Raw genomic sequence first — 15,870 nt, 5'->3', positions numbered from 1 at the left:
CCCGTAGCAGCTGTCAGTGGTAATCTCCCAAAATAACTAAAATGTAACCAAAAGCAATGAAGAAATAATCAAACTAGCACTGATGAGCTGCACGATCGGCCTTGTAAATAGAAGACAGTGGATGGGGAGCCTGTGATTTTAAAGTAGGTTATGGGTTTTGTGATGATGGCGTTTCAATCTGGGCGTGAAACTCAAAACCAAGAGAAAAATGCCTTGGAGCTGGACCCTCATCTCACCCAACCCCCCACTCTCTGCCTCCACCCACTATAGCCGCGAATAGTAGGCAGATTTTAGGCTGAGACGGGGACAGGGACACAGGGCAGGCACCCACTCATCCCGCTGCCACTTTGCCTGATAAACACAACCTGATGCTCCTTAAATGGTGGGTGGTTCCTGAAGGGAGGGCCTGAGGTGGACGACAGGAGAGGAGGATAGGATGCTGAGGAGGGGAGCAGCCATGAAGAAAGGGGAGGGATGTCGTTTTTGAAAAGTGGTGGGGGGCTTGCGGGCTATATACCCAGAGGGAGAGCTGTGTTTAGCAAAGGGAGATTGAACTCATCTGTTCTGTGACTGCGTTGAGCCTTTAGTGCTGGCCGGCTGCTCGGCCTTCACCTCTCACGCTGGGACCACTACACGAAGACCAGTGACAGTTATGACAGATTTAGGCAGAAAAAAAATTGGAAGAGATCACTTTAAACTAGATAAGTGAAAACCTTCTGAGATATGACAGCGTTGAATGAGACAGGGAGGTTGGTTTTCAGCACCAACGATGCAAATAGAGGTTTTTCAAAATGCAGCACGGAGGCTAGTTGGAAGTTGGGACTGAAATAGAGAGATACAACCAGTTCTAGTTGGGCAAAAAAGTGTGGGAGTGCATGTGTAATGGTAGGATGTTAGTGGTGTAGAAAGTGCATGTGCTTGTGTGTCATTGTGTATGACCACTTTAAGTGTAGCCATGCATGTGTGTGAGGCCAGAGAGACAGCATTGATGTAGAAGTACCAGAAAGGTCACAGAAAGATAACCCAAAAAATGTAGCAGACAAAGATCAGGTGAGATAAGAGGCGTCAGGCATGCACGGCAGAATAATTTGCAAAGATGAACAAGGAGAAAGTGGATTTATTTAGAAAGCACAGAACAGGGTGGAGAAGATATAAGTTTTGAGGAGGAGGAGGGTGGGGGGTTTAAACTATTGGTGTAGCATTTCTAGAGAGACAGCAGCTGCCAAGGGGACAGCTGGGTGGCCGGCTCAAGGAGGCAGTCAGGGGAGAGGGTCTTCGTCTTAAAAGGTTTGAACGGATATTTATAGAATTCCTCCCAGAGCCCCCTGGGTTTCATATGAGAAGGGGAAGGGGGGGTGGAGGTATTTCACTTGTATCCATTTTGACGTCTCAAAAACGTTACATTCGTAATTGCACTGGCTTTTATAGCATGTAGAGTTTGCTCTGAGCAGATCTCCAGCAGATAGCTTGCTTTGTATTCTCTCTGAGGAAGGGTCACCAAGGAATGTAGAGCTGGCCTCATTACTGGACGTTCTCCATCATCTTCAGAAACTCTGGAGAGAAAAAGATGGCAACAGTCAATCAACCAACCCACCACCAAACCATTGAACTGTGGGCTGCACAGAGTGTGGACAAAACCTGAATATGAGCTTTGGGTTGGATTCAAATCATGGAGAATGTGATTGTATTGCATAAATGCTGTGTATGATGAAAAATGCTATAGTCCTGTCTGACATGGCATGCCTCATATTCATTTATATACATAAGATAGCTGTCCATGTGTGCAGACTTGTTATGGTAGAAACGGTCATCCTTTTCAATTCCATATTTTGTGAGGAAACTGGTATTGTTTTTGAGAGTAACAAAAGGGAAGGTTAACATAATGATTCTGCCTTTTCACAGCACAGAGTGGTGAAATTATATCAAGATCTAGCTTATTCTAGATTGGTGAGGAAGCCAGTGGTGCCCCCAAGAGGAGGCCAGTGGGGGCCATGACCACTTGATACAATTGATACAATTTCTGGGGGCACCACCAAGAAAAACTGAGAGTTAATGGTCTTACTATCAGACTCTCATCATCAGCATACCTCTGATTACTCTAAGACAGTGGTATAGTGGTTCTTTAACAGACTCCTTTTCCATTCACTGCACAACAAAAACAGTACAGAACAAATGATAAACTGTACAATGAACCCAAATGCCCAACTGCAGGGAGTTATGATAGATGATACAGTTTGAGCAGATTATTCTCTGTGAATCCTGCATCCTGATATTTGTAGGAATTCTTTATAGGATTTCACATACTATGTTTTTTTTAATTAAGAAAATCATACTTACTTAAAAGGCTTCTTTTTAAAAAAAAAAAAAAAATTTATTTATAGAAACTCTGTGTTGTCCTCTTCCTTTTGTTGGCAAATGTTCTGTTAGCTCTTTGGTTGTTTCAACTAAGTACTTTTCTAACGCAGGACGAGTGAAGGCTCTGTGAATATAGCCTGTGTTCAGGTCTTCCTTGTGTCCTGTGTGTTTTTTAATACATATATATATATATCTTGAATAACAATCTAAACTTAAAAAAAAAACAGGTTGGGAACCGGTGCCCCAAGACACATGCTGTATTTATACTAAATAATATTATACAACCAAAAAACATTTTATTTACAGGGACTCATGTAAAGGAATACCTCTGCATTCTAGAAAATATGCTTATTTGCTCTCTAACCAACATGAGAAGATGAGAGACTGATTCCACTGCAGACACACACATATACATATATATATATATACATATAAAAGGCAGAGATCTTGATGTCATATCAAGCCAGTTGCCAGAGTTAATGTTGGCATTGTGCATTTCTGCAAACCACGGACATGTTACATTTGTATATTTTATATGGAGCAGATATGTTGAAACTCAATGTTTCCTTATGTTTCAGTTTTCATCTTATCTTGTGACAATGCTGTTAACATGTGGTTAAGTTTAGAGACAAAAAACACTTAATGTCAAGAAGAAAATCATGTTTTGGCTTACAAAAACCCGCTTTGTCTACAAACACAGCTGGAAATATCCCATCATGTTGTTAAAGAAAAACACTTTTGTTGTTTGTTAGTCTCCACAGTGGTCTGCTGCTTGTAGCCGTCTCACCTACAGTACATGTCACACCATCCACCATTGCCTCCTCCTCCTGATGAGAAACTCAGCTCATACACATGTAGTCTGAACTACATCATATGGATGAAATGTACAAATGTAAAATATCTGTGGTTAGAGGCGACACACAATGCCAACAATTTATTCTGGTGACTGGGCTGCTTATATTTTACCATCTAGCAGATTAGCATAAAGACTGGAAACAGCTAGCTTAGCTCTGTCCAGAGTTCACAAAATACACCTACCAGCACCTCTAAAGTTTACTAATTAATATGTTACGTCTGGTTGTTTCATCTGTAAAAAGCTGAAGTTTATAAAATCACAGTTTGAGTTGTTGTTTACTAGGAGAGTTGTTTACTGGTGGAGACTGGAGGAAGTCACAATGAATTTTACCCTTTGGCTTTTCTATGGAAAGAGCCAAACTAGTCTTTATGCGAAGCTAAGGTAACCACTAGCTGCCTTCAGCTTCGTACTGAATGGCCTTTCTTCAATGAAGCTAAAGCACTGAAAATGTAGTTAGTGGCTCTGAAAGTCCAACCTGTTTTTCTCTCCCTCTGATAATACAGCAAATATTATGAAAGACACTGTGTAGTCCACAGGAGTGAGGAAACGCTTCTCGCTCTGTGTAGCTTAATCTTACCATCAAAATCAATCTTTCCATCTTTGTTTGTGTCTGCTTCACCGAACATCTCATCAATGTCTTCCTCTGCAACAGTTTCTCCAGTTTGATGGAGGATATCACCAAACTCCTCCCGATCAACGAAACCATCTCCGTTCCTGAGGATGAAAAATAATAATAAATTTGCTGTGTGAAAAGTAATCTCCTGCCTCGCTGCTCTCTTACATCACCACACAAACACACACTGGACATTAAAATGTCTGCTTTATTTTTAAATTTCAGGTCAATTTTCATCAATATTGTAATTTAGCAGCCATAACTGTGGCTTGTGGCTGAGCTAAAGGCCGATATGATAAAATATTTTAGTTTTAAAGGGTCAGAATAGGAAAGATTCCAAGATATAACTTTATTAAATAAATGCATAACATAAACAAACATTTCTGATAAAGACATTTTGCAGTTAAAATGCAATTTTCTTGTAGTCAACATACACAGTAGGCCTATACAAAGATGCCACACCAGGATTCATTTTGATTTGTATTTGTAGCCACCTGGTGAATGTCAGTCCAACATTTATTCTCCTTTTATCTCTGTATTTGGTCTCCACAAACACCTGATTAAAATATGTAACTGTCTGTCATTTGATGCTTGGCAGGTTGTGGGGTTATGTAGTGGGTTTTTCAGTGCTGAGGCTGGAAAAAATAATGAGAGGTGAGTGTGTGGGCCAGAAAACCAAAACAATTAGCTGAAAAATGCTAAATTGTTACATGGAGCTGAAGAAAACCGCTGAGTCGGTCATAATTCCACTGGGTTTCTTCACTAGGAATGACCCTTTTCACATTACACATGGTAATTTGATCCAATTTCAACATAAAAGAAATAAAAATGAGTGCAGCTTTAAAGTTCACTGTGCAGGAGTTAGTGGCACCCGGTGGTGAGGTTGCAGACTGCAACCAACAGAAGCCTATACTGTGTGCCAAACATGTTGTGGAACTATGGTGGCCGAAGCAACAATGCACATGGCCCAATCTAAAGCCAGTATTTGGTTTGTCCATTCTGGGCTACTGTAGAAACAACATGGTGGATTACTTGGGAGAGGACCTGCTCTGTATGTAGATATAAATGGGTTGTTCTAAAGCAAAGGAAAACATAATTCTTATTTTCAAGTGATTATTCACTAATGAAAACATAGTTACAAATACCAGTTCTGCCAACAGATGCCCCTAACAACACACTGGACCTTTAAAGCGACTATATTTGATATTTTGTATAATAACTTTATAGAATGACAAAGTGAAAACAATGTGACAGTGTGAAAGGGGTTGGCTGTACTGATAACCTCATAGAGAATTCTCACCTGAATTTGCAGTGCACTTCGGCTGTGTGGAGCTTTTTGGTGGGTCTTAGCTTATTGTTTATCTGTCCAGCCCATAGCTTTATTGTTCTGGTTGACTCTCAGTGACTCTCATAGTGTCATTTTGACCTCAGCAGGCAACTATTTTCAGCTGAAAAGCTGTAATAACCTACTGCACACTAACTACTCAGCACCAAACAGTGCTGAGTAGTAATAAATAAGAACAAACAAACAAATACTCTCAGCAACTATCTATCTAATATAGTGTATTCATTTTTATTACATATTGCACTTTAATTTGGTACTTATTGCACTGACACTTTAATGCTGCTCTTAACTTCTCAGGGATGTCTTGTATTGTTTTTAATGTGTGGCTTTTCTTAAATGTTTTTATTTATTGATATAGAGAGAAGCCAACACACTTTCATTGTACATGTTTTGTATAATGACAATAAAGTTTCTTTCATTCATTAATATATCTTTATCTGCTAAGGAGACAAATATTTTCCCCAGGAGTTGGTGGAGACCAAAAACAGAGCTAAAAGAAAATGAATATCGTCCACTGGATATCCATTCACCAGGTAACCAGAAACATGACTCCAAATAAATGTTAATATTGCTTCATAACTGTTGGATTTGTGGATAAACAACTGTTTGCTAACGAGTTAATTTAAAAGTCAAGTGTGTAGGATTTAGGAGCATCTATTGACGGGAATGGGATATAATATTCATAACTATGTTTTAATCAGTTTACAATTACCTGAAAATGACAGATGTTGTATTTTTGTTACATTACAATGAGTCATTTATATCTACATGCAGAAGTAATCCTCTTCCATGGTGTCTGTCATGTTGGTTCTACAGTAGCCCAGAGCAGACAAATCAAACATTGGCTCTAGATAGGGCCATTCTTGTTTTTGCGTTTTTACTTGCAACACATGTCTCTATTGTTTCCTAAATCAAAAATCAAGAGAGACTGATTTGTCCTCCATGGAAGTGCAATGCATTCACATGAGACAAAAAATTATTTTATTTTTTGCTCTGTTTTTCTTATATAACAAGATAATCATCTTGGAAGTGTGAGAAAAGTTTTCATGGAAACAAAAATCTGGAGAATTAATAAGGTTATTTTGTTGATAATTTAGAAAAGCAAGAATTTTGTCTCCATGAAAACTTTTAATTCTGAAATAATAATCTTCATCAGAAAAACAGAGGAACTTTTCTTCTTTGCCTCAAGTAAATGCATTATGCTTCCACAGCCCTCTACATAAATTAGTAATCATACTAAATATCCAACAATGGTGAGAATGTAGCAATGCAAAAAAAGGTAATACTTAAAGTGCTAGGATAATTGGTGAAAAATACGTTTTCTTTTGCTTGTCAGTTATTGCAAAATGTAGCTAATTTGGGTGTTCATGAATGCATCGTCAATAGTGTCACATACGACTTGTAAATAAAATTGCATTGTTGATGCACTTTTCCAGTGTTTGATGTTTCTACAGGCCATGAAAATGTTGCCTGATTTTAAAATAGTCATATTTATAGGCTATTTAATTTAGCCTCAGTATAACAATACATTTTAGAATGTAGTAGCGTGGGGTGTTTGTATTTGTCTTTCTGTAAGTATTCGGTGTCATACTTGTCAAAAATACGGAAGCATTCTGAAAGTTCTTCTTCACTCTTTCCAGCCTGGTCCTCCTTTAACTGCTGCACCATCATGACCAAGAACTCCTCGAAGTCGATGGTACCGCTGCCTGTGGACGGGGGGGGTTAATAGGTGAGGAGGGAGCCAAAGCCAAAAGCAACACACACACACACACACACACACACACACAAATTAAGTGGACAGCCTGACCCCTTCAATCATCCTGAAATGTCGGTGCATTAAGAAACAAGATCCGTTGTCCTTGTTCTATTTGTGGATCACACAATGAACTCACCATCCTCATCGACCTCCTCAATGATGGCATCCAACTCCTCCCTTGATGGGTTCTGTCCCAGCATCCTCATCACGGTACCCAATTCCTTGGTGCTGATGTCACCGCCACCATCAGTGTCGAACATGTCAAAGGCGGCCTTGAACTCTGGACGAGAGAAGGAAATAGTTCAAATTCAGACAACTCTAAACTGGCAAAACAAAATCGAGAGAAAAACTAATCCTGGATCTTATGCTTGAATGTTAGGTAGGAAAGTTATAACAGCTCAGAATGACTCATTTACTGTAGTCTGAAAAAGTGATGCAAATGTGATGCATGCATTAAACAATAAAAATGGCTAAAGGTAACAAAATTAAACTGGTGCAATTTCCAAGAGCAGTTTTCATAAAACCATGTCCAGCTGCTCGTTAAGTGTAATCCAATAACTGTTTCATGTGCTGAAGAGATACAGAAGGACTGACCTGCAATCATCTCCTCCGTCAAGAAGGAGCGGGCATCGCTTTGGGCGTCAGTGGGCTAAAGAGAGGGAGATGAAAAAAGGTGGGAAGGACAGTGGTGGAAAAATGAAGAAAGAGGTAGACGGAGAGGGAGAGAGAGATTATCATTCCTGTCAGCTATTCACCTGCAACTGAATAATAATGTCACTGAACATGTCATTACTACAACAGAAACAGCAGTCATTATGTCAAGAGTCAAAGAGGATAATAGCATGTCCATCAACTCTCTATAGACTGATCATCTGTCAGTGTGGTACTAGCAGATCTTCCCGTAGACGACATATGCAGCCGTGTATATGCCACACATAAGAAAAAATGATTAAAAAAAAAAAAGCAAACATAATGACATGTATGTGGAGAGTGTTAGAGTAAGAGAAAATGAAAAAGCAAATGCATCCGAGGTGCTGTACAAAAAAAACAGAAGAAGAAAAAATCTCATTGTTCTGATTATTTCATCACTACAATTCATACACTGTAGACTGTTGCTGCTGACCACTTTTCAAGACATACTAAAACCACTGGTTTCCAATGACTGTAAAATCAAGTTACAAGCTGAATCTTGTTTTACCTATCCATCACAGTTAAACATCATATCTGCCTTTAAAGTCTGACTTCACTATTTTTTTTTTAAGTTTTATTTATTTTTATTTTGTATATGTTTTAGCATCAAAATATTTATGTCTGAGGCTTTTTTTAAAAACATTTTTCCATGTGACCTGAGTTAGGTTTCTGCTAACGTTGCTTCTTATTAAGATGTTAATATTCCTCCTGATGTATACTGTATACTCCCCCTGAAGTATACAACATGTCAGTAGGTGGCGCTATAACTGTGATTTAAAATTAGTCTGTAGACGTCTTAAGGTCGGGACTCTCATCAAATGTGTAAAATTTTGAAAAAAACTGACCATGTGGAGTTAAGTCACAACAGCTTCCAGTGTCTTTTTGAAACATCAAAATTCGTTCGAAAGTACAAGTAAAAACAAGAACAAGCAAATGAACAAACATTTAAGTTAACTGGAATAAAAATAAAAAGAAGACTTTAAAAAAAATGAAAATCAAAATGATATTGTGTGCTTTCAAAACTAACGAAAATAAAATAAAAATATACAGGAGATGTTTTTAGTTTAAGTCTTAGCCAATTTGGTCAAATATGTCGATATAACAAGCATGAGGAGGCATTGGTGAATATGTTTATTGAGACTGGGATGTCTACTGACTGTGAGTCAAATGCCTTCACAGTGTTGTGTTTGTATTGTTTTACCTATTCTGAAATTCTTAAATCTTGCCCCTGACAAATATCCCCGTTATTGTAATTAAACAAAACAAAACAAAACTACAACTGAAACTAATAAAAACTGAACCAAAACATTAGAAAATAATATGCTGAAATGTTCAAACCCACTCTGGAGACAGAGTAAAAATAAAAACTAAAGAACCATACAAAACTACAATAACATATAAACCCCTTAGCCTGCCTAGTTTGTCTCTTTGTGACTGAGCTAAGCCTTCTTTGACAATTGTTTGTTATCTATCTTATCCACCCAGTTCGGAGAAGCAGGCAGGAGTACTGGCACGGAAGCTAAGCTATGTGCTGCTGAGGATGCCATGTTAGTTTGGATCCTATAGTCACACAATAACACAAACTGAATGATCAAGGCAGCAGTAGACCAGCACCTCCTGTGTTCTGTGAGGTAAAATTATAGTTTCTGTTAAAGGAGTCTGGTGGCTTTGAAGGGAGCAAGATAATGGCCTCAGTTCTTCATTGGAAAGGGCCGTCTGATAGCAAGATGACGAGACAGAAAAAAGGCAAAAGCAAGACAACCCCCAAAAAGGGAATGGTCTTACATGTGGTGGCCACAGAGAGTTGCTCTCTCCTTATCCTTCCTGTCTGATTCTTCTCTAGTTTTGTGTTCTGCTCGTGCCCTTGTCACCACTGGTAGCGTGAGGCGGTACTTGCAGTCCCATCAGGTTGCACAGGTAGTTCAGCTCCTCCAGGATGGAACATCCATACATTGAGTCATAAGGAGGCTTGCTTTGTCCTCCAGCACAGTCTCAAGAGCATGGAGGAGATACCACGAGATCGGCAATTACATGAGGAGAGCTGGACAGGGCGGTAGAAGGGCATCAACCCAGCAGCAGGACCGGTATCTGCTCCTCTGTGTGAGGAAGAACAGGTGGAGCACTGCCAGAGCCCTACAAAATGACCTCCAGCAGGCTACTGGTGTTCATGTTTCTGACCAAACTCAGAAACAGACTCCATGAGGGTAGCATGAGGCCCTGATTTCCGCTGGTGGGACCTGTGCTCACAGCCCAGCACCATGCAGCTCGACTGGCATTCACCAGAGAACACCAGAATTGGCAGGTCCACCAATGGTGCCCTGTTCTCTTCACAGATGAGAGCAGGTTCACACTGAGCATATGCAACAGGCATGAAAGAGTCTGGAGACACTGTGGTGAACATTATGTCGACTGTAACATCATCCAGCATGACTGGTTTGGCGGTGGGTTAGTGATGGTCTAGGGAGGCATATCTTTGGGTTAGGGTTAGGGATCGCATAGACCTCCATGTCACAGCCAGCAGTACCATGACTGATTTTAGGCACCGGGAAGAAATCCTCAGAGCGACTATTACACGTTGCGCTGGTGCAGTGGACCCTGAGTTCCTCCTGGTGCAGGACAGTGCCTGGTCTCATGTGACCAGAGTGTGTAGGCAGTTCCTGGATGACAGAGGCATTGATGTCATTGACTGGCCCTCTCATTCCCCTGACCTAAATCCAATTAAGCACCAATGGGAAGTTATGTATCAGTGCATCCGACGCCACCAAGCACCTCCACAGACTGTCCAGGAGCTCATTGATGCCCTGATCCAGGTCTGGGAGGAGATCCCCCAGGACACCATCCACCAACACATCAGGAGCATGGCCGAACGTTGTTGGCAGTGCATACAGGCAGGTGGGGGCCACACACACTACTGAGTCACATTGTGGGCTCTAGTTTCGCAGACCGAGCGAGGCGGGGGCGCAGCGCACCTGCGCTTCGCCAACTGAGTGTGGCCAGGCGGATTTTGCAAGTTTGGCACACCGTGCGCCTGGCGCAGCTACTCCTCTTTCCCTCCTACCTGCGCAAGTCGGAAAGAGGGAGGAGAGAAGGCGTGGAGTGGGTTTTACACACATCACACCAATCAAATGAGCCCCTCTCCTCGCCCTTAAATGCACCGCGTGAAGGCAAAGGGCTCTAGTTTCGCAGACCGGTCGAGGCGGGGGCGCAGCGCACCTGCGCTTCACCAACTGGGTGTGGCCAGGCGGATTTTGTAAGTTTGGCACACCGTGCGCCCTGGCCCACCTCTCCTACCGGCGCAAGTCAGAAAGAGGGAGGAGAGAAGGCGTGGAGTGGGTTTTACACAGCCCATTCACATCACACCAATCAAATGAGCCCCTCTCCTCGCCCTCCTCCTCGAAGGCGTAATGAGAGTTTACTCAATTCGCCATGGCAGAAGAGAGCAGCAGCATCAGACGGCCAAATTTCTCCCAGGAGGAAACTGATGTTTTGGTCCAGGAGGTCCAAGCTCGCAGTGTCCGAATATACAGAACTGCGAGCAGACCTCCACGGGCTGATGATGCAAAGGTAGCCTGGGAGGAGGTCACCACAATTGTAAATCAATGTTGCATTTCTCTCGTACGCGTGCGCTCTCTCTTTCTCTCTCGCAGTCTCACTCTGTTTCTTTTCTTTTGGCTTTTCTAAGATGACAGATGCTGAATATATACTCCCTATCTGATGCTGTGGCTGTTTGTGGGTGTCTGAGAGGGATGTGAACTCATTAGTTTGCAGCTGTGTTAATCAAATCAGGTTGGGTTTCCATTACGTGTGCCAAATGTGCCAAACGGTGCCAATCCCCTTTGATCTGACATCAGATGTGACGAGACAGTCGATATAGAGATACATTTATGTGCTGATTGCAGATAGTTGCATTGAATAGTGTTTTGGGGTATTTATTGCATTGTTAATGTGCCTGATATTCTGGAAACCTGCCTGTGAGGTTTTGGTGCCTGATATTCTGGAAACCTGCCTGTGAGGTTTTGGCGACATGTGCGCACTGTCCGCCGGTCAGCCAAACTTCGGCTTACACCGGCTGCGCTCCGCCTGCGCTGACAGTAGACGTGGTTTCAGCTGGCGAGCTTTTAGCGCACCTTCGGCGAAGCTTTTTGGCACGAAACTGTCACTGCGCCAAGCTGGATCTGTCAACACCTGCTGCGCCGCCACACCCATCTCAGTGCACCTCGGTCTGCCAAACTACCAAACTGAGCACGCCTCGGGTTGCGCTGCTCGAAACTAGCCATGCGCGGGGTTCACCACCCTGCGCCACCCTGCGCTGCGCTGGGAAACTAGAGCCCTATGAGTTGCTGTGATAAAAGCCTGTGATTTCAATTTCTTACTTTGATTTTCAGTCAGATTTTGAATCCAGCCTATGAAAATATAGGTTTAAATCAACGTGGTCTTATAAAATAGTTTGTATGATATCGCATGAAAATGGACATATCACGGTTTATGTACAAATTAACGTACCACGAATGATGTTACATACTTACACGGGTTAGATTTAGGCAATTAGAGTTACGTAGGTTAGGTTTAGGAAAAGAAACATGGTGACAACGTATTTAAAATAACTCAAAGTTCACTTGGTTTTACACGGTTACAAACGCCTGGGGTAAAGTCTCCTGTGGTACAATCCTATGTTTTGTGACCCATCCACCACCCGAGCTTGCCTCCTACTTCCTACACTGGTCATATGATCGCAGCCCTCCTTGTTATATGGGTTATATACAAATTGTGGTACATTACGTTTCACAGGTTTATGTTGGAACTTTGCATGACAAAAGCCTGGTTGAAATATACAATATAAATGCAGTATTATATCATAGTGAATCTCAGTGTGTCTTCACCTAGTTAAATAAAGCTTTAATATGAATTAAATAGCACCATTTTCCACCCCCAAGATCAAATTTTCCAAGCTAACACTTTCCTCTTTCTCCATGCTTATGCTGTCAGTGAAAGGCGTGTGTGGGGGTTGAGCGGAGGGGAGGGCATCAGCACTGCAACCTACGTCACTGCTTTTTACTAACAGCTGAGTGGTGGGCATTTCCATTTGTAAAACCTAGACAAGAACGCAGATGGAGGCGGCTTTTAAGTTCCCTGACAGGGTTGGTATCTTACTGTATCACTGTATTGTGATGGATAACCAATTTCAAGGAGGTTTCTAGTTCTTACAAATTGTTTTTCTGACTGATAAAAATAAATCAATACTTGCCTTGAAGCTTACAAAGCCAAATATATATATTCCTATGATCCTCAAGTGGTACACTCCGGACACTCTACCCCCTTATCATTAAGCCCTGTATCTCCATCGAGCCAGAGAAATCCAAAAGAGAAACCTAAAGCCGGAGACATGACTACCATTGACAAAGTGACAGCCAAGGACTGGAAATAGCCTTATGTCAGGTAAGAAGTCATGTTTAATCCTCTGCCAGCTGTCTGCACTTGTTGATTGATAGTTCTTAAAGGGGAACACCACTCACTGTAAAACATGTTATTACCAGATTTAGGACTTTTGTTTGATCAGGAAGAGGTTTTATACTGTTTTTTTCTTTTCTTTTTTTAATTTACTGAAACTGTTTTTAATCTCTACTGTTGCTGTCTGAACCCTACATTCCCATGGCTCTTCACACTCTTAACATTTTCCTAGTTCATTCTCATATCGAGACCCTATGCTGTGCGACATCACAACTTTGCATTACAGTGCAAGTCATACATCCAATAGGAATCTTTTTTGACAGTGCTAGCTAGTTCATATTCAATCCAAAATTGCAAGAACTGCCACTGGTGCTTTTACCAAGCATTACTTAAATTTGCTAAAAGGAACATTATTGAGAAATGTTGATTAGAGTTCCTTAAAGTATAACAAAACATTACTTAAATTGGTATTCCCCTTTAATTATAATATAGATCCCTGTTCGAAGTTAGTACAGGAAGTCAGTTAATTATTTCCCTCTTTGCTTAACAGAACCTCATCAATATCACAACACATAGAAGGTCACACACACCCACTCGTTAGTTTACTCTAGAGTTATTTTTAAGGTGAGACTTGGGAAGGATTTGAGAGGGATTTTCTCAAGGTGAATGTCCCAAATTAGGACACTCAGGAAAGGCAGTATGTCTTCTCAATTTACCCAGCTGCGCACTATCTATCTTTAGTAACTCCAATCTTAATATCAAGCAAAATCACATCAGTCTGGTAAACAAACAGCAAAGAGGAGTTACAGAATTCAATCATGTAAACTGAAGTTTCCAACAGCAGGTTACCACTCAGCAAGCATCATAAAAACAGCCAAAGTGTTTGCCCCAAATTAATAAAAGGAAAAAAAATCAAGAATTCCAAGAGTTAAAACACCACTTGTAAAAAAAAAAAAAAAAAAAAAATCCAGCTGATATGGGTTATCAGCTGTTGGTGAGGACTTGCTGGGTGACTGTGGGTAAACAGAAGTAGTTTGATTTTGCATCAGGTAATAATCTCCATCTTCTGCCATCTGGATTTTATCCTCATCAGTTGAAAACAAAAGCAAATCCTCAAAGATTCATCAAAACTAAATTTCCTTTTCCTTCCCGTATTCTTTTTACCCTCTTCTCAGTTTTCGGTTTCTTACCATGGTGGCCGGCTGTGCTGAACAACAGACACCAGTAAAAACAACAGACGTCTGGGACAGAGAGTCTCGCAACTACAAAGTGGCGTCACTCCCCTACATAAGTACCCTCTCATCCCACTACACTTTTACTGAAAATGATCAGGATTGGGCAAGAGCCCCCCTCCTCAGACAAGAGACAGCCAATCAAATCCAACTTTAGTGTGTGCCCTCTTACAATGTCTTGATGGACATCCCCTTGTGCGGCACACTCTCCAATCCCCCATATTTAGATAACAGACAAGCTCAGTGACATTATAAAAAAAAAAAAAAAAAAAGCGGGAAAAAAAAAAAATCACAGTGCAGGCATCGGGCAGCTGAAGGTTATTTTGGCAGAGGATCAACTGAGCATCTCAGTGCAGACGGCACTTGATTTCATACACTGTACAAGAACGGGCACACACACACACACACACACACACACACACACACACACACACACACACACACACACACACACAGATTAACACCTCCCAGCATGCACAGATTCTCTACCCCTTTCGCCGTGTCCGTTAACCCATCTATCTGCCCGTCTCCCTGTCCTCACTGCCGTGAACTTGTCCTTGCACTTATGACATCTGTAACTTAAGAGGCGTGCAAGTAGGCTTGTGATCTCACACAGCTGTACCCCGTCATTAACTATTTTACCTATTGGTTTCTCACCCCATCAACAAATAAACAAACAAAACCCTCTTATGGAACCACAAACAGGCAACACATAATTACTACGTCAATCAATCGCAAAGCATTATCCAAAAGTAAAAGAGCCAAGAGCCAAAGTGAATCTGGAACTTTCTGGTTCTGTTCCAGAAGTAAAAAAAACTTTGCTCAACGGTAATGTGTATTGCTTGTGTCATATGTCTAGTTAGGAATGGTAGGTTTTTTAAAAACTAATATCATTGTCTATGCAATATTTCTGTTAGCTAGTGGAACAGAGACCAGCCCAAACATGACGTCATGACTTTGGCTATCTCTCTCTATTATATTGCACACTATGCAGATTTCTGCAGCAAATTAAACACTTGCTGTACTGTAACCAAAGTTCATGGCAATCCACAAAGTAGTTGTTGAGATACTTAAGTTTGAACCACGGTGGTGGACTGACAGACATCCATATAGCATGGTTACAAAACAAATTACTATTAATAGGACAAAGAATGAGGAGTTTTATTTGTCAGAGAGATGCAATCTAATATCAGATGCACAACTCCAATGACAGACGAGTCAATCCAGAAGTCTCTGCTGATCTTGGTATACACTCTGGAATTTTAAGCAGTGAGGCTCCACAGTTTGTCAATTCTTTCACTGGAAATCTATTTATGCCTGGAGTACTGTCTCACTGGCATGGAAACAAGAGCAGCTGTTACTGCTCATGACTTCTATTAGGCCTCATATCGTCAGATCAAAACGCATGTGCACAAGACATTCAATTATTTAGAGACAATGCTCATTATTAAAAGGCAACAGAAAAAAGTAAAACAATTCTGATCTACAAATAAAAGACATTTGAGTTTCATCACAGAGACAGAGAGTCTTTCCCAGCTGCTAGGAGAATAAAAATGAAAAGAAGCTTCACCAGAA

The 15,870-nt window shown here is 41.1% G+C and overlaps 1 protein-coding gene across 1 annotated transcript; it reads right to left on the bottom strand.

Moving 5' to 3' along the window:
* Positions 1-536: 536 nt before the first annotated feature.
* Positions 537-14,402, bottom strand: LOC126403595 (troponin C, skeletal muscle-like). The gene is made up of 6 exons (XM_050066357.1): positions 14,254-14,402; positions 7,520-7,574; positions 7,062-7,205; positions 6,761-6,875; positions 3,789-3,925; positions 537-1,553 (listed from the first exon to the last, which is right to left on the bottom strand). Exons 1-6 carry the CDS (start codon positions 14,254-14,256, stop codon positions 1,522-1,524), a joined length of 486 nt encoding a protein of 161 aa, XP_049922314.1. The 5' UTR covers positions 14,257-14,402; the 3' UTR covers positions 537-1,521.
* Positions 14,403-15,870: the final 1,468 nt, after the last annotated feature.

This window comes from Epinephelus moara, chromosome 16 (genome assembly GCF_006386435.1).
Source record: "Epinephelus moara isolate mb chromosome 16, YSFRI_EMoa_1.0, whole genome shotgun sequence".
NCBI classification, from domain to species: Eukaryota; Metazoa; Chordata; class Actinopteri; order Perciformes; family Serranidae; genus Epinephelus; species Epinephelus moara.
Note: the sequence above shows the minus strand (reverse complement) of the source record. Positions and strands in the feature narration are given on the sequence as shown.

Bases quoted from the DNA above. Each gene is read 5' to 3' on its own strand.
- LOC126403595 (XM_050066357.1), bottom strand. The intron at 6,876-7,061 runs GTGAGTTCATTG...CCCCGTCCACAG, and splicing joins TGAGGAGGTCGATGAGGATG to GCAGCGGTACCATCGACTTC. The intron at 3,926-6,760 runs GTATGACACCGA...TTTCATCCTCAG, and splicing joins TGCTTCCGTATTTTTGACAA to GAACGGAGATGGTTTCGTTG.